The sequence below is a fragment of the Eumetopias jubatus genome, unplaced genomic scaffold (genome assembly GCF_037043125.1).
Source record: "Eumetopias jubatus isolate StellerSeaLion01/CBP00866 unplaced genomic scaffold, mEumJub1_p1.0 scaffold_5, whole genome shotgun sequence".
Classification (NCBI taxonomy): Eukaryota; Metazoa; Chordata; class Mammalia; order Carnivora; family Otariidae; genus Eumetopias; species Eumetopias jubatus.
The window spans coordinates 53,998,213-54,017,861 of record NW_028274811.1 but is presented as its reverse complement, the minus strand read 5'-3'; the positions used below and the strand labels follow the sequence as shown (position 1 = coordinate 54,017,861).

Below are 19,649 nucleotides of genomic sequence, written 5' to 3'. Positions count from 1 at the left end.
TTGATGCTGGTATTCAGGAAGGAGGAAGAAGTTCTGGAAGAGTGGATGGAAACGGCTGAAAGTAACGTAGGAGTGAGTGGGCACCCAGACTACAGTCCTAGCTCTGGGAATGGAAACAAAGAGAGAAGCTAATAGCCATTTCTAAGAAACAGTGAACAAGATTTTCTAGCACCCACCCAACAATGCATGGTCAATGTGGAAGGTATTGGCAAGTTGACTTCTTGGTTCCCTCCCTCCCTCCTTCCATTCCTTCCTTCCTTATTTTTTACATAAAGTTAGTATTGAGGGTTTATGGGAGAGAACATATTAAAGGGAGAAACTAACAAAGAAAAATGCCAGAATGAGACATGTTGAGGCAATTACAAATCTTGGAGTATTATTACATGTTAATGTAATAAGCACTTAAGGTATGGAAAAGAGACGAGTTAGATTCGAAGTTACGGATTCTAATATGAATGTGCTCCTTCTTGGGAATGTGAGCATTGCATTCTCTAAACACAACACTTAGCAGATGATTAGAACAGATTAGAATATAAAATACATTTGTGACTAATAAGCAAGATGAACCACATCTGAAAGCAAATTATGTTCCTTTTGATGACTAATACTAAACAACAACAAAAAAGCATTGTCTATTTGTTAGAAGGGAAGTAGAAAGAAAAGGGTACAAGGAAAGAACTCCACAGACTTTTTTGGTACTTTTATCTACTAGTTAGTGCTAATGAACAGAATAAGCTCATTTTACAACTAGAAAATTATTGCAATTTGAAAATGTCTCACTTAAAACTGTTAGTAAGTACCAGTCACTGTACAAGGCGGTGGAGACTCGGAGAAGTTTAGGAATTAGTCTGGACCTCAAGGGGATCACAGTGACGTGGGGAAGCAAGTTGTTGCAGCGTTCCAGGAGGAATCAGCGTGATGGGTGTGGGCACAGACTGCGGGAGCCCAGATGAGGGAGGGACTAATTCTGTCTGAGGGCTGGAGCATGCTTGTCTTTTGACGTTTTATGATTGTGCAGTGGCATAAATAGGATTGGACTTTTACCCTGGAAGAAGTTTTAAGCAACTTAATTACCTTAGGGCCCTGGGGGAGGACCTGATAATCCAAGGGCCTCATCCTTAGTGTCCCAAAGTTCCTTCTCACCAGGGGGGAGGGAGCCAAGGAAAAACTCAGGGATGGGTAGGGTGGAGAAACTGGATTAGTCATATTTGCAGCGTGTGATTCTGTAATTACTACGAATCTTCACATCAGACTCATTTAATCTGAACTTCCAAGGTTGAATGTATTTTTGTCTTTAGATCCACCTCGTTTTCTTAATGCAGTTCATCAAAGGTCAGCCCACTTTTCAAGTCACCAAAGTCTTCCTCTGTTCTGTAGGATACATGGCTAGTGTAGACTGGGGCACTGGTTGGAGAAAAGGGTAGTTTTCCTCATTTCTTTCACATCCACAGATATTCCTTCATCTGTTTCTTGTTATTCTAATAGAAGTTTTAATGATAAAAAAAAGGAAATTAAGGAATATCTTGAAAGAAAATATTTTATGTCAAAGAAATGTCATTCTGCTTCTTGATCTCTCATATCCAACAAATCAACCTGCCAGTTCAAGAATCCTCTATTGTAGTTCCTAGAATACTTTTCTCCACATCTGTTTGTCAGTTTCTTCTCCCAGACGGCAAGTTCCTTGAAGTTAGCACTTGGCTAATTAGACATTGTCCTCTGGCTCCCACACAGTGCAGGCACAGAGAAAGCACTTGAAGGCGTTTCCTGAGTGAATGCCTTTGAGGAGGTTTCTCCAAGGCTGAGTCTTTGTGGTTGCTTATACTTACTTCCCTGGGTCGTAAAGCTGCATGCCCAAAGTCTAAACCGGGATTAACTTTGCCAGGGGCATCAAAAGACCTTGGGCAGAAAACTTGAGGAGTCCAAAGAAATGCTTCCAGAGAATTCTTCAGTACTCTAAAAGGATGGGGATCCCAAGTCTAATTTTGTCTGAACGTTTGCTGTTTGAAAGCCAATATGAATTTTTACTTTTTCAGTGCAAATATTTGAGCAGCTAAGTCAGTCACAGTTGCTAAAGTATAAGTTGAAAGGGTATACAATTAAAAGTTTCCTCTCCACCCAGGGAACTCCAAACCCAAAGGGCACGTTCCCATGTCTATAGACTATGATGCCAATGATCCATGCTGAACAGGTAACTCAACTGCTGGACTCCCAAGCCTTCCTCCACCAGCCATACAGTCTGCCTCCTCAGAGGCAACCAGTCTTATCAGATTCTTATATTTCCTTCCAGAGACAGGCTAGGGGTACAAGAACATGAGGAAATAAATACATATAAGTATATGTATTTTCCAAGAATGCTTTTAGTGAGCAGAATCAGTAGAAAAATCAACATGAAACAGAAGATCTTAAACTTAAAAAAGTACGAGGGGAAAACTGGTATCCAGGATGAAAAGTGATCACTCATCAGATGACAAAAATAGAGAAGGAATTTTCTCTACATAAAAATAAAAACAAAGGGTAAGGTCACAGATCCCTTTGACCATTAGGGTGGACAATTCCACAAAACTAATGGACATTTGCCCAGCAGATCATGGGGGAACTTGCAGTTATGGAGTGACTGAGAGAAATTGTGGTGGCCTGCCTTCCTGGGATATTGTTTGCTAGAACGTGGGCATGTTCTACTCTAGGGTGACACACTCCCTCAGAGGCTCGGTGGCATTTGATCACTGGGCATTTCCAGAGCCCTCCCACATTCACTCATATTATTTCAGTGTAACAGGACTGAATTCCACCTTTCAGGTCAAAGGAATATGGCACACACTGGCTAAGGATCCTGCACCCGCATGAAGCAAAGGGGGCCATGCTTTCTGAAAAGTAAAACCCTAGGCATTGCTACACCTTAGCTAAACCACCTTCCTCATCAGAGTTGTTCTTGGCCTGGATGTGAAGTTGGCCTGGGATGGACTGGGACAGGGCATAGGAACAGGGATCAGAGAGCAAGAGCAAGCTAAAACATGGGACTTGTTAAATAGGTAATGCACCAGGCAAGTTTCTGACTTTCTAACCAGATTGTTAGAAATATAAGATACCTACCCACAGAGAAAGGTGACTAGCAACACAGGAACTAGTCAATGAGTCAAACAGACAAATGTGATAACCATCAGAGAAGTGAGGAATTTTCTTCCAGCTCTGATAGAAAGGAAAGTTTCACCTGTATGTCTCCATAAAGCCTCCAGTAGGCAAGAGTCTCTCTACCTCCTGCCCTTTACAATCTTGGGACTGTCTGGCTCATATATCCAGTGAAAGGTGTCAAAGAAAGAAGGCAGCTGACTGCTCAGGTAGACTTCATGGGATAGCAGCGCCTGGTGGGACTGCCATTATTTAGTCTGTGGGTTTGGATATTCTAGTGTTCCATTTCATAAAAGCACTCAGCTAATCACTCTTAGAGGAAATGATTCATTCACAAGAGTTATCTGTGGACCTGCATGTCAATACCAATCTATTGATTTACACGGGGGAAAAATATCTTTCCTAATGACCAGAATGATCCTGTCCACCGATGGTAGACATACATTTCAAAAATGTTGGAGAAGTAACAGAAGATTATTTACTGAATATGCAATCAGGGCCAAAAATTAGACCTTGAAGTGTAATTTAAAGCACTATCCCTGCCCCCATAACATTCATGCTGAAAAGAAAACGTAAAAAACCAAAAAAAAAAAAAAAAAAAAAAAAAAGCTGGCATATCTGCCATATTTAAAGTCTCCCCTTCGGAAAGAGCAATAATTAAGATCAAATACTTATAACCGAGTTCCCCTCTTCATACACCATATGCATATTATTGTATGCATTCCAAAGAGAGGGTGGAGTCTGCTTGCCTTGACAGATATTTCCCGAATATCCCCAGTTACTCTTTTTATGATAATGTGGAGAGTAGGATTTTGGGGTATGTTTCTTTTTATTTTTAAACTTATTTTTAATTTACATACTATAAAATTCATTTGAGTTCTAGGAGTTTTGACAAATAGAGTTGTGTAACCACCACCACAATTAAGATACAAAACAGTTCTTCACACCCCTCTCCCAAAAATACAGCCTTGAGTTATACTTTTAAGACAGGTTCCCTCCATAGATGGCTATCCTCGTTTATTATGTGTTAATTCTCACCATTCTTGCTTGCCAGAGGGTCATATTTTCTGGCATTAGCTACCCATTCTAAGGCTTACCTAACAGAATATGCTGTCATTCCCAGAGATAGACAAAATAAAGCTTTATCATATGCATGTGTATATTTGCTTAGCCAGGAGGAGGTATAACAAGTGTACTTCATCTACAAACATAAAGCCAAAAAACAAACAAACAAAAACCTGACATATATTCTAAGGACATTTCCCCCAAAAGAAAGTAGGAAAAAATTTTAATTCCAGTTACAGCTCCATCCACAAGAGATATATTAGCTCTCAGGGTTGGGAAAGCAAACTGCTCAGCCACATCTCCAATTCATTTCCTTTCTTTAAATGGGTCACGAGGGCAGAGATAACCCCAACACCCTAGCAGCTGTTCCGGGGCTCAAGTAATTATATTCATTCTGCTTTCTAGAACCTGACCTAGGCATCAAGCACTTTCCTAAATGAAAACCACATCTCTTTATTTACTTTTTCCCACATCTATTTAATCTATGCAAGTTAGTAGCTGTTGCTGTTTTAATAAGACCTATTCACTGTATATGTCAATATGAGGTAAATACGCATACTCAGCATTGTCAATCTTAACAATGAAAAACTAAACTTGACTTTAACTATGTCATGTCTTGGTGATATTTAGGAACTTAAAAAAAATAAATCATGTGAGTTCAATGAACTATTTTACATGTAAATCGGTCTCATCACCAATTAATATTTTCTGACCACCATGCTGCGGGCTGACAGGTTACTTTTTATAACAAAACGGGAGGAATTTGGGTTTATAAATTAAATCAGGGCCACAGGGCCATCCAGAAGGGCCCTACCTGGGGTCTTGCTCCCGGGTATCTGGTTACCTCTTCTGAGGTAGAGCACTAATTCAGGGAGTGACAAGGCAGACCATTCCTTTCTTTAGAACATATTACCTTATCTACCAGCTGCATACAGAGACCCTCCTATGCCTGCCGACTACAGGAAGACAAGACCGAATCATTATTTGCCAAACATATTATACACATGAAGAACGCAGCAATACAACTGCATACATATTAAGACAATTATGTTCCATCATTACAATGTTTAATTCTAAGATTCAAAGTCTCCTTTTATTATCAAAAATTCACAGAGAACCAGGTGATCCAATAAAATCCCACTCTGGAGGAATGTTACAACAAAATCTTCTTGTATGAACAGAGAGAGGTTAGTAATCAGTCCATGTATCTCCCATCCTGCCTTCCTGGTACCTTCCCCCCAACTCCCTACCCTTTGCTTCTCTTAGCACTATTGCTTTTTCTTAAACGTCTCCTCAATGCCCACCTCCTCTCTGCTTCCATCTTTGTTGAGAGCAGAGCTCCAGGTAGACCACATAAAAAAGTGCCACTCTCTCAAATGAAAAGGGAAGCCACTGTCTCCAGTACCAAGATCTAACAACCTCCAGTGAAAGGTGGAAATCTTCAAGTAATAAAGAATGTGAGAGAATATTCTTCCATGAATTTCAGGATGAACAAAAATCAGTGTTACGGAGTCAAGATAAGTAGATCTGCCTCTGCCTTGCTGACTCACCATGACTCTTCTGATACCATTTACTGGAATGACCTTAGATTCGAGTGAGAACCACAAAATACCAGTAATTTTATCTGGGGAATATTTATATTTTAGTACAGTAGGTGAATTCCTGATTAAAGGGCATTATTAGAAGAATTTTTTTTTCCCAAACTAAATGTGGTTTCATCTTAGGCCTTGCATTTCTAACTGGTCCTTATGATTCAGAAGATTTTATTCTTGTTTTTAAAATCCTTTCATTCCCCATTTCCTCACCACTACCTCTTGTGGATAATACGCATGAAAGAAGACATCTTAAGTCCCAGATTTTTCTACACAGATCAACCCAATATTTTCCTCCTCAAATTATTTGCTTCCTGACTTATAGCCTATTTGCTTTGGTGATTGAGTATACAAGGAAGAAAGTCAGGGACATTCTCAGAGAGTAGCAATGAAAATCTATGACGATTCTAAACCTCCACCCTTACCTCACAGTACAAAAGGTGGACTGCTACTACCTTTCCAAACATCTCCTTTGGGTGGAAGAGTGCAGGGTGACTACTTAGTCTTGGTTTATGTTTCACATTCTTGATCCAGCACCTCCCTCCCCCTTTTTTTAAAAAGTAGGCTCCATGCAGGGCTTGAACTCACGACCCTGAGATCAAGGCCCTGAGCTGAGATTAAGAGGCAGATGCTTGACCGACTGGGCCACCCAGGCGCCCCCAAGGGTCTGTCTTTCCACTCACTATTGCCTGTTGGCCTTTTCAGGCATCTGTTGTCTGACTGGGTTGCAGAACCTTATGGCACTTTGAGGATGGCTCCCTGGAATTAGTTTCCATATACTTTGCATCCTGGAAATAGCCAGGACGTAGGCCTTACCCTGATTTGAGGATCAGTTCAGAGACTGCAGCCCTTGGAAACTGAGGAGGGTAAGCAATAGCACACGTAAGGTGTATATTTCAAGTTCTTCCCACAGTAACTACCTGAGAGTTTATGAGTGTGCTCATGCTCTGATTAGGGATGTCTCAAAAAGTCATCTGCAGTCTAAATAAAGTAAGATAAAATTATACATTTAAAAGTTCCATGTGGAGACTTTAAAAACAAGAGTTTTTCATTCCTTCTCTCATCCCACAGCAGTTTATTGAGCACTTTGTTGCTCAATAAAAAGCAAAGCACCGTGCTGGGCACTGGAAATGCAGTGGTGAACAAAACAGACCCAGTCCCTGCCCTTACAGTCTAGCAGGAATTGCAAGAGTCAGGTTGTCACTGTTGGCTCAGCACTGTCCTAAGTATCTGAGACTTGGGGTTTGACAAACAGGTCCTCCTATCTCTGGGTTAGTGACCTCTGATATTAGGCTGGGGACAATCCTTCAGCTTCCCACAGACTGGCTGAAATAGCTTACAAGACCACCCGACCCCTTTGGTCCCCACTCACGGAAGCCATCTGTTACTAATGTAGGCCCAGAGCCATCTCCATAATAGGAAAGACAGCCAAGGAGAAGGGATGGGGGACCATTCTCAAACCAGAAGGCTGCTCTTCACACTGAATGAATACACACGTCCTGTCCTCGCCCACCGGCCTCTTTTAGTGTGGTTCATATCCACTGCTGCGACAAGACCGACTCAGGGTAAATGAGTCAAGTCTATGTTTTAACCTGCAAAGCAGAGGCTGACCAAGAGCTTCAGCTTGGAAAAGAGAGATGCTGTCAGTCAGCATCCATCTACTGATCACAAGAGCAATCCTCCCCTCTTGTCCACTCAAGAGCACCACGCTGTCCAGTGTTTAACACACTTTCACATACACCCCCTATTTTAAGTTTGCAGCAACCCAGTGGGGATATCCCAACCTCCATGGCCAAGGAAACCAAGCCCCAAAATTAACTTGCTCAGTTTCTCACAGCTGCTAACACAAAGAATTCAAATCCAGGTCCTCAGCCTCCAAAGCAAGTCTCCAAACTACCCCATAGGTGGCTACTTTACAATTCCAGTTCTTCTTTTTTGCATATTGCCTTGCTCACCCTGGTGGGGTATGGTCCTATGACACGCTAGTTTTCTGGGAGAAGCCATGGGTTACTGGCCAGGGGAGGGCCTACAGTTCCCTGATCCTCTGCCCTTGGCCAAGAAGATTATTGTGGCTCTCAGATCTCTTCTTGCCACCTGAATGGGAATCCCTATCTGCCATGGATGCCTGTGGACCTATTTTTAGAAATAGAGGGGAGCCTGTGGGTGGCACACATTGAGGTTTTCTAGGAGTTAATATTTTTGTAGAGGCCACTCAGAGTTTTAAGTTGACTGATTTCAAGATAAATTACCTCCTGGGGAAAACATCCTTTCCCTGTTCTTCCCTTCAGCATTCCCCATCCCAAAATGAGTTTGCTTTTTGTGTTTTTCTTTTACCCCTTAGGGCTTCTCCTTAGCACCCTGTGCTCAGAAGACAGGGATATTAATAACCAGCAGCAGCTACAGCTGATTTCTCTCTCAAGAGGGCCAAGAGGAAGCAGATCCAGCTCTCCTTGACCTCTGTAGGGACTGGTAGCGTCCCTTAAGATCTTTATGCAGAGGGGACTGCTGTTTTAAAGTTCTGGAAAAATGTCTGTGGATGGATCTCAATGCCTTTTTAATGCTCCTGAATTAATGATTTTATTCTAGAATAGGCACACTACTATTTTAGGGGTGGGGTGTGTATACACACAAGTTAGAACCGGGGAAAATTTTAATCATATTAAAACAGGGAGGAAATTAAAATGTACATATGGAAAATCTCTGTATTTGGGGAACACAATTCTGCTGTTGATGTTTAAAAACACATCATCTCTGTTCAACAATGTCTCTTTGCCTTACTAGGTTGATGGTGATAAAATTAAAATGCAAACACTGAAAATAAATATGCTTTTGAACTTAGTATTGTATTAAAAATGTCACTTCTAATACAGTAAAGTGACTCAATTAGTTGACTATGTCACAACTAAAAACAAATATATTAAACAAAGGCAATAATGTGTATATACCAAAACACCTTTTGTTTCAAAATTAGTGATGACATTCATTTCCATGTAAGCAGTTTTCTAGTGTAAGATATTAACACATGGTATAAAGACACCAGACATCATTAGCCATGCATTTTCTAATACCTTCTTAACAATAAAATACACAAAAAACTCAATACATTCTGGTCCATGCTCTGATATGTCTCTCTGTATCTTTTTCTCTCCCCGCAACCTTTTTTTTTTTTACACTAATTCTCCAATCAAGCTCTCAAATAGGAAATAGGAATCCCTGCCTCTTTAAACTAGATCAGAATAAGACAGACAGAACCAGTGTGCACTTGGATGGGCTCTGCCGTGGTCTGCCATAGTCACATGTAGCCTGGAGTAGTTCTCTTCAGTCTGAGTAGCCTTTTTAAAAATAGAATCTTCTCTCCACCGAGGGTATACAACCAACCATGGTCAAGATGAAATCCAGAGAAAGGAGCTGCCATTTTTCACCTTTATTTCAATAGGACACATTAACCTTATCTGGAAGCCAACTATTTTTATAGAAGCAACACTCTCAGATCAGGGTCCCCTGCACCCTCTATAACTGCATGTGAATTCAGGGAGCAGGAGCTGCTGAAGTGCAAGGCGAGACCTAGTAAACATGGAAAACCATCCAAGAGCCTCTTCCCTCTCTGTCCTTGCCCTGGTGTCGTCAACAGCAGAGCAGGATTCCCCGACCTCATAAACCTAGATATTCATTCTCCTACTGCTCTCTTCACCTCCTACAGGTGCCTGGTCCTTGAGTCTGCAGTGGTAGAAGACCCAGCATTTTGGTAACAATTTTAGAAAGAAGCAGAAGAAAGATGGGACTTAGGGCTGAGGTTTCCTTCTGCTAAACAAGCAAGCTCTTGCTCTTAATTACTAAGCCCCAAACCCATGGAAAGAAGACAAACCAGGACTGTCTTCCCACCACGTAAATACAAAGATTAATAGACATTTTTTTCGTTTTCTGATGATTTTATGTAACACTTTTAAGTAATGCCCAAATATTCATATAATAAAGGCACATATTTTTTCTCTCAGTTGGATCCTCTGTGTATGGAATTGGTAATCCAATATAAAAAGGCCCATTTTGTTTTAATTATGCTGCAGTTTTCAAACCTCTCATGAAGACACATGTGCAGTTTTGGGAATATCCAATATTGCAAATGAAGAAAATCACTAGAAGCTGTTGGCCCTCTCACCCCCTGGGACCCTCACCCTACATTGCTCAGCATGTAGCCAATCTCACAGGGTCAGGGCCCTAAGTATCCCATCCAAGCTCAGAGAATTTGGGTACAAAGGGCCTTCACTGGAAACGTGGAGTCAGCCACTTGGTTCTTTCTACCACTATCCACATGAGGAGGGTAGAAAAATGGCAAGGAGACATGTGAAAGGAAGCAGAGTCCTTGGTTTAGACTCCAGCCCACAGGCTCTCGCACACATACCTGATGTAGTCACCAGGATACAATAACTGGCTCAGCAAGGAAATGTCATGCACCTCAGGAGTCACCGAAAGCCAAGCTTTACCCCGACACCTGTGTGAAGGAGGAGATACAAGCGCAGTTTTAGAGATTCACAGTCTTGGAAATTTTCACCTGAGGTTGCTCCAGGTGGAAGATGAAAATGCATAAGTTGCCAAGATGACTTTGTGACACTGGCTCACAGGCTTTTCTTAATCACATTGACCTCATCCACTTGATATACCCCAGCAGCACACCTTGCTCGGAGTGGGTAACTCAGAAAATCTGAGATCCCAGTTAAGCAGTTAAATCTCTTCACCTGTGTGGACTTGAGTACTCTCATCCTCCAGCAGCAAAGGTCCCCAAGACAGGGAGGGGCACAGGAAATTGGTTCCTCCAGAACAGAAACAACCCCAAAGACCATTAGCAGATGACAATTCCATCTCAGGCTGAAAACCCACATCAGAATGCATCCCCATTCTTACTCCTGCACTGAGCATGTCACTTCATCTGTCTGGGCCTTGCTACTCTTTTTTTTTTTTTTTTTTGTAGCCTCATCTTAAGTGGGCACAACGGCTGGTTGAATTCTCAGGTTTCTTCCCAGTCCAGTGCACTCCCAAGCGCCCCCCACCAACCCCCAGCTATGATTCTGTGGCTGTGGATTTACACTGGACCTCTAGGGTCCCACTCCAGGAGGCCAGGGCTTTCCACTTTAGTAACGGGTTTGTAAGGGGAAAAAATGTGATACCTCAAACAGCCCTAGGATAAGTGAGGGTCAGTATTAAACAAGCATCACTCTTCATAAATTAGTACTGATCTCTAGCCAGAACCCTTCAGGGAAAAAAAGGGACTCTTTTTTAAACAGTAAGTTTCTTTCTCTTTAAAGGAAAATTGCCAAGGATGCAGAAGGAAATGAAGATGATCAAAGATGAGGATGTGCATTTCAGTTTGGGTGTGAAGAGAGCCCCCTCCTTTCCCCACTGCCTGAAGCCAGTGGTTTCCCAAGGGAAAGCTCCCCAAAGACACCCCTTCCCAGAAGCTCTCCGGGGGCCTTTTTCCCAATTTCGGTATGAACCTCCTCCGGGACACCTGGATGGATTCCCGGGGGTCTTTGAAGGAGGAGGGTCTCGGAAACGGAAGAGCATGCCCACCAAGATGCCCTACAACCACCCTGCGGAAGAAGCCCCTCTCGCCCTCCATGAGGAGAGCAAAAACCACGGCCCTCCGAACCTCTCTCTGCTCTTCCCGCAGCCCCCGCGCCCCAAGTATGACTCGCAAATGATCGACCTGTGCAACGTTGGCTTCCAGTTCTACCGCACCCTGGAACACTTGGGGGGCAAGCCCGTCAAGCAGGAGCCCGTGAAGCCCAGTGCTGTGTGGCCCCAGCCGTCCCCCGCTCCGTTCCTGCCCACGCCCTACCCCTACTACCCCAAGGTGCCCCCGGGCCTCATGTTCCCCTTCTTCATGCCCTCGGCCTCCCCCTTCCCCTTCAGTCGGCACACCTTCCTGCCCAAGCAGCCCCCGGAAGCGCTGCTGCCGCGCAAAGCCGAGCCTCAAGAGAGCGAGGAGACCAAGCAGAAGGTGGAGAGGGTGGATGTGAACGTGCGCATCGACGACAGTTACTACGTGGACGTGGGCGGGGCGCAGAAGCGCTGGCAGTGCCCCACCTGCGAGAAGTCCTACACCTCCAAGTACAACCTGGTCACCCACATCCTGGGCCACAGCGGGATCAAGCCGCACGCCTGCACCCGCTGCGGGAAGCTCTTCAAGCAGCTCAGCCACCTGCACACCCACATGCTGACCCACCAGGGCACGCGGCCCCACAAGTGCCAGGTGTGCCACAAGGCCTTCACGCAGACCAGCCACCTGAAGCGCCACATGATGCAGCACAGCGAGGTGAAGCCGCACAACTGCCGCGTGTGCGGCCGCGGCTTCGCCTACCCCAGCGAGCTCAAGGCCCACGAGGCCAAGCACGCCAGCGGGCGCGAGAACATCTGTGTGGAGTGCGGCCTCGACTTCCCCACTTTGGCCCAGCTGAAGAGACACCTCACCACGCACCGGGGGCCCATCCAGTACAGCTGCTCCGAGTGCGACAAGACCTTCCAGTACCCGAGCCAGCTGCAGAACCACATGATGAAGCACAAGGACATCCGGCCCTACATCTGCTCCGAGTGCGGCATGGAGTTCGTGCAGCCCCACCACCTCAAGCAGCACTCCCTCACGCACAAGGTACGGCGGGGGGGGGGGGGGGGGGGGCTTGGGGAGCAGGCGCAGAGCCCTGGCGGGGAGGGGCCAGGAGCCCTTCTCTGCCCTCCGCCTGGGACAGGTGGGGTTTGCAACTCTGGGCAAGGGGCTGCTTCCCTGAGTCCTCACCTCCCTCCTCACCTTGACATGGCAGATGCTTAGGAGACCAGCAAGCACGTCCTTTGCCCCCTCCAGCCTTCTAGAGTCTAAGATGGGCGTCGAAATAAATAATGTGGCCAGTTCGGAAAAGAGGGTGAAGAAGGCCGAAGGAAACAACAGGTCCTTGTGCTGTTGCTTCTTAGCCTCCTACAACCACTAAAATTCGGTTTCTGGAAACCTCATCCAAGGCACTAGCATGAGTGTGGCCTTAGGCCTCATTTACCCAAGACCAGCTCTGTGCCTGGGATATACTAATCAGAGCCTTCTAGAGACTTCTCTTGGTCCTTTGCTGCCGAAGCCGTGGCTCCGTTTTGGGCCGATTTCTCGCTCAGCTGTGAGAACTGCTTCATATGCACATGGCTCTGGGTCCAGCAAGGCCTGCGCTTCCGGCAGTAGAGCCCCCGCCTAGTTGGAGGAGTGAGAGAGTATCCTTCTGTTTGCCTGGATTTTATTTTCCCTGGGAATTGCAGGCCCGAGGGTCTAATTTCAGCCTAGCTTGCAACCAGAGCTCTTGAGTCCTGCAGGATGAACTAAGGCAGGGCCTCAGTTGTGTCCCTAAAATCTTACCCAGCAAAGCTGACTTGGGTCTGCTTTGAGCTTCCGAGAGGGGAGCTCTGCCCCACTGACCTCTCCCCTCACACTTTTGACCTCAAGTGGTTTTCTTGGCGGGAGAGACTTCTAGTAAGCCAGAGTTTCTAAAACCCACTCTTTAATTCAGAAAGGTCAGTGGAGGACTTTGCCCAGCCAAGAAAACATCTCTACTCTGCCATAATGGGTTTCATTTGATAGGTTAGGACACAACAGGGGCATTTTTTTGGCTCTGCAGCAGAGGACAAAATGTGTGGCTGCCCTGTGGGCAGTGCACCTGTAGATTCTACAGCTCCTGCCCTACAAAAGGCACTGTAGATTCCACCCAGAGAGGAGGCACCTGCCAAATGCAGGAACCATCAACAAAGAATCTATACTGAGATTCAGCCACAAAGGGGACCATATGCTGATTTCAAGGGCTCCTACATGTGTGGAAAAGGAGTCAAAGATGCATTTTAGAACATATAAAAATTCTGTAAAATAGTAGAAAATGAAGTCAGAAATGGACAAAACAACCTGGTATCTGAAATGTCTCATTTGAATTAGGAAACAAAACCCATTTTAATCCACAGTGTCCGCAAACAGTGAGGGGTAGTATTTACTGAACACTTGCTGTGTACCAGGTGCTTTACTTCTCATTTAATCCTCTTCAACAACTCTAAGAGCTACCTGCAGGTATCTCTACTCCAGATTTGCAGATGAAGGCACTGAGGCATGGGGCAGCCACCCAGAATCTGGGACTCCAGCTCTTGAACGCTACTGTCAAGTGTTCCCCTTCTCCACCCCCTTTCCTCCCTCACTCCTAACAACCCCCACAGGCTCCTTCTCTGTGCTTTCACTGATCCTGTTAGTGACACAGTCGCTTCCTTTGTTCCCCAAGTTGTGTCCAGCCTTCCATTCACTTGAGTTCTAGGCCAGCCTATGTGTGAATTTTACTCTTCAGAGAATTCCGAAAACAGTGATAAGTAGATTCTTCTCCTTGGTCGCAAGACAACAGAATCATAGGCAAGTGGAGAGGCGATCTTGAGAAGAAAGATGCTGAAGTAATGTTTGAAACCAATCAAGAACATAATTTTTATTAATTTCAAAATTTTAAACTCACGGCTTGAATATGCAACATACTGTTAAAATTCATCTTCTTAGGAGGGCATTAAAATTTAGGTCTCTTTGTTAGCATAAATTCATACTCATCTACAATCATCTAGACTCAAGAGTATTCCAGCTGGAAAGAGTACCTGATTCTCATACCTACCACCACATCTTGAGATGAGGAAGCCATCACCAAGGGAGGCCATGAGACTTGTCTAAAGTTACACAGCCAATAAATGGCTGGGCAAAAGACCTGGATTCACCCTTGGGTGCCATGGGCTCACCAAAACTGAAGAGTGATATTTTCTTATCATGTCCCACATTAAAGAAATGGACATATAGGCAGAGAGACCGAGAGCTATACTTGGAACTCCTCTCTCCCTAGGTCACTATGGATACCAGATAATATGTGTTTTATAAGGTACAATTGTTAGCTAAGCAACTTGTTATGATCCTGTAACAACCTTAGTTTTAATGCCATGGTTCTCTAAGTTTTCCTTCTGAAAAGTCATTCTGTGTTAAGATGGCTTGTAGAGGCCTTTTCAGGAAAGCACTGGTGAGTCAGGAATAGCTAATACTCTACGTATGCTATGAGTTCCTGAGAGTGCTTTCAATTGAGGGCATTGATGCTTAAGAATTCAAACACTTCTCCATAAACAGCAAGGAAAATAGAAGGTCTCCTTCTGTCCTGTCTTCTAATTCAGAAAGCTGTCCTCTGCCAAATTTCTCTATAGGACAGAAGCTAGCTGAGCAGAGGCTCCATAGCCAAATCACACGGAGGTCACCATGACCTGTGGGAGCCCTGGAGACTATTTCAAGAGTTGTAATTTATTCAAGTGTGCATAAGAATTGTTCTTCTGGGATTTTCAAGTCCATTAATGAGAACGCCAGCAAACAGTGGTTTTCATATGAGAAATGATATTATCTTGAGAAGGTTTTATTTTTTTCATTATCAGGAAAGGTGGATTATAGACTCATTTCACATATTCCACAGTGCTCTTACCAAAATCCTATTAATCCCCAGAACTGTTACTGTAGAATTAACCCCTGTAGCAGCAGGAACAAGAGCAGTGGCTTTCTTTTCCTCTAAAGGTCTGGCTTAGTTCATGGTTTTCAGAAAACAAAAAAGATTATGTAATCAACACTTTTCAAGAAAACATCAGTTAACAAGGCTAGTGCCACACTATTTGGGACTCAGCATCTGTCACCAAGCTCTTCATGGACTTGTGTGGCAAAGAGAAAAATGAAGACTGTAATTCTGATGAAAGCATGTTACCTGCTAACCACAGCATTTTTGGAATCTTGCTTCCCTCCAGGGCGTGAAGGAGCACAAATGTGGGATCTGTGGACGGGAGTTCACTCTGTTGGCCAACATGAAGAGACACGTGCTGATCCATACCAACATTCGTGCCTACCAGTGTCACCTCTGCTACAAGAGTTTTGTGCAGAAACAGACCCTCAAGGCACACATGATCGTCCACTCTGACGTGAAGCCTTTCAAATGCAAGGTGGGCAGTGGGCCCCGGGAGGGATGCAGGTGGGGAGGACTCAGAGGGTTGTGCTAATGCCCTGTGGGGGAGAATCTCCAGGAGACTTTCTACGGTGTCATCAGGTGGGGTCACTGAGGCTGTGGCCAACCCCCGGCCCATCTGCAGCTCTGTTCCTCTTTGCACCACCTACGCTCACACCAGCCCTTCGCTGGTCCCTGAGAATCTTGCCCTGTTTGTCTCACTGAGTGTAGAGGGGAGGACGCAGCCAGTAGGGGAGGTCTGAGGATGGAAGGCCCATTTGGGGAATGAGGTGGTTAAAGGACGAAGGCGATGTGGAGAGTTCCCATTCCAGAAAGGAGCAATCGGGTATAGTCCTCTTCTCCTTACAAGCCAATAAGTAGAATAGAGAAAGGAGTCATAGAGGCTTCTAGCACTGCCCCTCCTGTCTCATACCACCCCCCTTGCCCTCCTGACACTTGGCCTGAGCCGTGTAATTTGAGGGCAGTTCTCCCAGGCAAGATGAATGAGATTCTGAGGTTAGCCCCTCTGATGACCTTAGAAATGCTTGTTTGGGTCAAGGAATAACTGTGAGCACGGTCATCTGAAGTGTTTCTCCTTTGTTCCTAAGTACCATGGAGTGCAAGGATTGAGCATCTTCATTAAAATGTCTGTATCAGGTTAACCTGGTTGGATTTTTATTGTATCAGCGGAGATAACGTGGGAACTGGAGATCTGTAAAACTCAACGCAATGACTGGTATTACTTAAAATGCTTGGGCTTTCCAGACTGTTCCCCTCTCCTCCCGTCCCCTCCCCACATTGTTTCCCTTCTCCACCTCCAGAGTGAGAAGGAATCTTGCCGGGGATTGGGTAGTTTAATTCAAGGAATGTACAGGCACGTGTCATCCCCATCGTGAAGAGAGGGCTGAGGGCGAATGAAAGGGGAACCCCACCTTCAGTTAGAGCCTCTCTGTTTGAAATGGAAGCCTTCCTTCTTGGTTACTGCATGTCTGATAGGGTCCCGATGATATGCTCTGTGCATCCGAGGGGCTGTTCCTGCTTTAAACCCTCTACAGCATGTCCCCTGTCCCCCCCCTCCCCACTTGAAGGAACCCCCCGTGAAGCTAACTGCTTTCCTGTGTTGGCCACTCCTGGACGGGGTGAGAGGGGTCAGGAACCAGAGCTTCCCTAGACCTGTATGAGCATTCTCTGGAGGTGGGGGAGGGAGGTTTCTCCCTCCAGCCCTTTCCTGCCACCCACTTGTGTTTCCCCTCCTTTCCTTCAAGTTCCCAGTGGTTTGAAAGTCAATTTATGTCCATCTTGAGTCATCTGAGCCAAAGGGGGAGGAAGCTGCATGCACATGGGGCTACAGAATTCACAGTGCCTGGTGCAAAATGAAAATGTGAGGCCGCTTGTTCAAACATCATTAAGAATTTCAAGGTGTTAAACTCAGGACCCTTCTGAGTTGGGGCCTGTGTGACTGCGCTGGCCACGTGTCTGTGAAGCCGGCCCTGGCTGCACGAGTCTGTGGAGTCCATATCCCACCTCTTTGTTCTCTTGTTAGGCACCCTTGATTTCCTTCCCACTTCCCACTTGAGCCCGGGGGTTTGCTGTCTCCTACAGTGGGGGTGTAAACAGGTGCTGTCAGTCACTCCCCATGTGTTACGCTGAGTGTACTCTTGGGCTTCGAGCACGAACTGTGTTTTTTATCTGATCAACTGGTGGTGGAACATGTACCTTGTTAAAACACGAAGGGAGCCATGCTTGCCGTCCCTTCCACACCTGTCCAGTCCAGCCAACTGCCACTTCCACCTCATCAGTTCAGGTCCAGAGGTAGTGATTAAACCAGGCAGAAAATATCTCTGAAACAAGGGATATGGCAGGGAGCAGAGCCGATACAGGAAAAGGGCTTGCAGGTTGGGTTTGATCTGGGGACATAGGGGCAGTTCTTTGTGCCTACCTCAAGGGCCTTGGAACGGCCTGGAGAATTTCTTGGGCCAGGTGGTATCTGAGGGTTTAGAAGGTTCCCTCTGGTACCAGTGCACAGAAGACTGCACATTGTAGTGCAACCTGGGCCCAATGATCAGTGAGCCAGCTTTGCCCAATGCTTTGTGGGCATTGGGCATCCACCATCCACCCCAATGATAGTGTACCATACAGGGCTCAACAGGTGCCTGAGGTTCCACTTTGTGGCTCAGAAACTCAATTTGACCTCTCCTTGAGGGTGCATTAGGCTCTGTATGTGTGCTCACACCACCAGATTGCAGGATGAAATGCCAGCTCTGAGATGATGCACAGTTTATATTCTTCAGTGGCAGATGGGCCTGTTGCAGGAATTGGACGAGTCATCTGCAAAGGCCACCTTTCCCTGGTGGAAGGGTTTTCCCAGAAGACCACACTATGGGTCAGGAGGCTGCCTAGGAGAGTGTATCTATCATTAAAAAAAACAAGTGGCTGTTGAAAGGTACTTTTGTCAAGCAGGTGGCCCTTCTCCGTTCTTAGACATTTCTGAAACAAGGACAGGTGTCAGTCATCTCACTGAAGAGCCCTCTGCCGCCAGGGAGGTGCCAGAAGCATCTCCCTGTCCCCATCTCCCTGCCAAGTGCTCCCCTGCTTGGTGTGCTCTTTGTATCATCACCCTTCTTCATTTCAAAGGAATTTCAGCACATGTCTGCATTTACAGAGTATGTGACAGGGCTCTTTGTGTTTGTAAACTAGCTCCAGATCCCACTGTAGGATGGGCCATCTCAAGATAGTGTCCCTGTGGACTTTGCTCCCCATCAGTTGTCATTGTGGATTCTTGGAAATCTGGCCCTGAGTGGAGGTTGATGGGACTTTGGGAGTTGGGTACGGAATGGAGGGCCATTTGCTCATCACTACAAAATTCACAGTCAATCAGAAATGAGTCACAGGCTGACTGCATAGCGATGTTGGAGAAGAGGCCCAAAAACTCAACCCAAGCTTTATTGTGGGTAACAGGGAGGAGATGTTCCCTTTACATGATTGACATGGCTGGAAAAGGAGGCAGACCTTGCTTCAGTCATGTTCCAAGAGTTAGCTCTGTCTCTTTGACCCAAAACCTTGTAAAAAGGGGAGATTGCTTAAGTAACAGATTCTACTTTCTTGGGTTTCTCACCACTAAAAATCCTTCCTAACCTAAAGCCCTCCCCCCCTCCAAGCCCCATTGCAACATGGACTGGCTCTCTCTGGCCCCATGCTCAGTGGAAACAGCTGTCCACAGCAAGCAGAAACATTCACTCACTGTGAGATTAAGCATTAACAATAGGATGGAAAATTAGAGGAGAGGAAAGGTTTCCATTCTATATTTCTTTTTTTTTTTCTCAAAAAAAAAATTACTGCCCTTCTGGGCTCTTTTGCTATTGGCTCCACTTCTGGACTCCCTGCTTCTTGGAGCCAGCTGGAGGATCTCCAAAGACCTGCGCCTGTAGACTTAAGCCATGTTTCAGAAATATGCTTCCCAGATTCTGCGTAAGCACGCAGGGGTTGATTTGGATGCTATCCTTGTAGCAGCCACACTCCATAATAGCAAAGAACCAGCTGCCGTCTTTGGGAAACCTGTCCAGGAAAAGCAGCCATCCAGAATTTCCGGGACAAATTCTCCTTTGAGATGGGTGAAGCCGGGAGCTGCCTAAGTTATGAATCACCAGGTCATCTGCAGCCTCGTCTGAGGCAGAGGCCCGAAGGCGGAGGGCAGAGCTGATAGAAGAGGATGAGGTCTCCTTGGAAAAGGTCCCACCACCTTTGCCACAATGGCTTTGCTTGGCACTCCAGCTCTTGGATGCCCTATGGGGGACAAACCGGCTGGGGCCTGTGAGGGGCCCAGAACTTTGGGTCTGGGCTCTCAGGCTGGCATGGAGGGGGT

General features: G+C 45.6%; 1 protein-coding gene across 2 annotated transcripts in view; it reads left to right on the top strand.

Moving 5' to 3' along the window:
- ZNF366 (zinc finger protein 366) overlaps nt 1–19,649 on the top strand; it is a 67,280-nt gene that overhangs the window by 35,294 nt on the left and 12,337 nt on the right. For both annotated transcript variants that reach the window (XM_028089665.2, XM_028089664.2), the window contains exons 2-3: nt 11,084–12,426; nt 15,594–15,785. In XM_028089665.2, coding sequence (XP_027945466.2) covers nt 11,098–12,426; nt 15,594–15,785 — 1,521 coding nt within the window. In that variant the 5' untranslated portion in view covers nt 11,084–11,097. The remainder of the gene's footprint in view (nt 1–11,083; nt 12,427–15,593; nt 15,786–19,649) is intronic.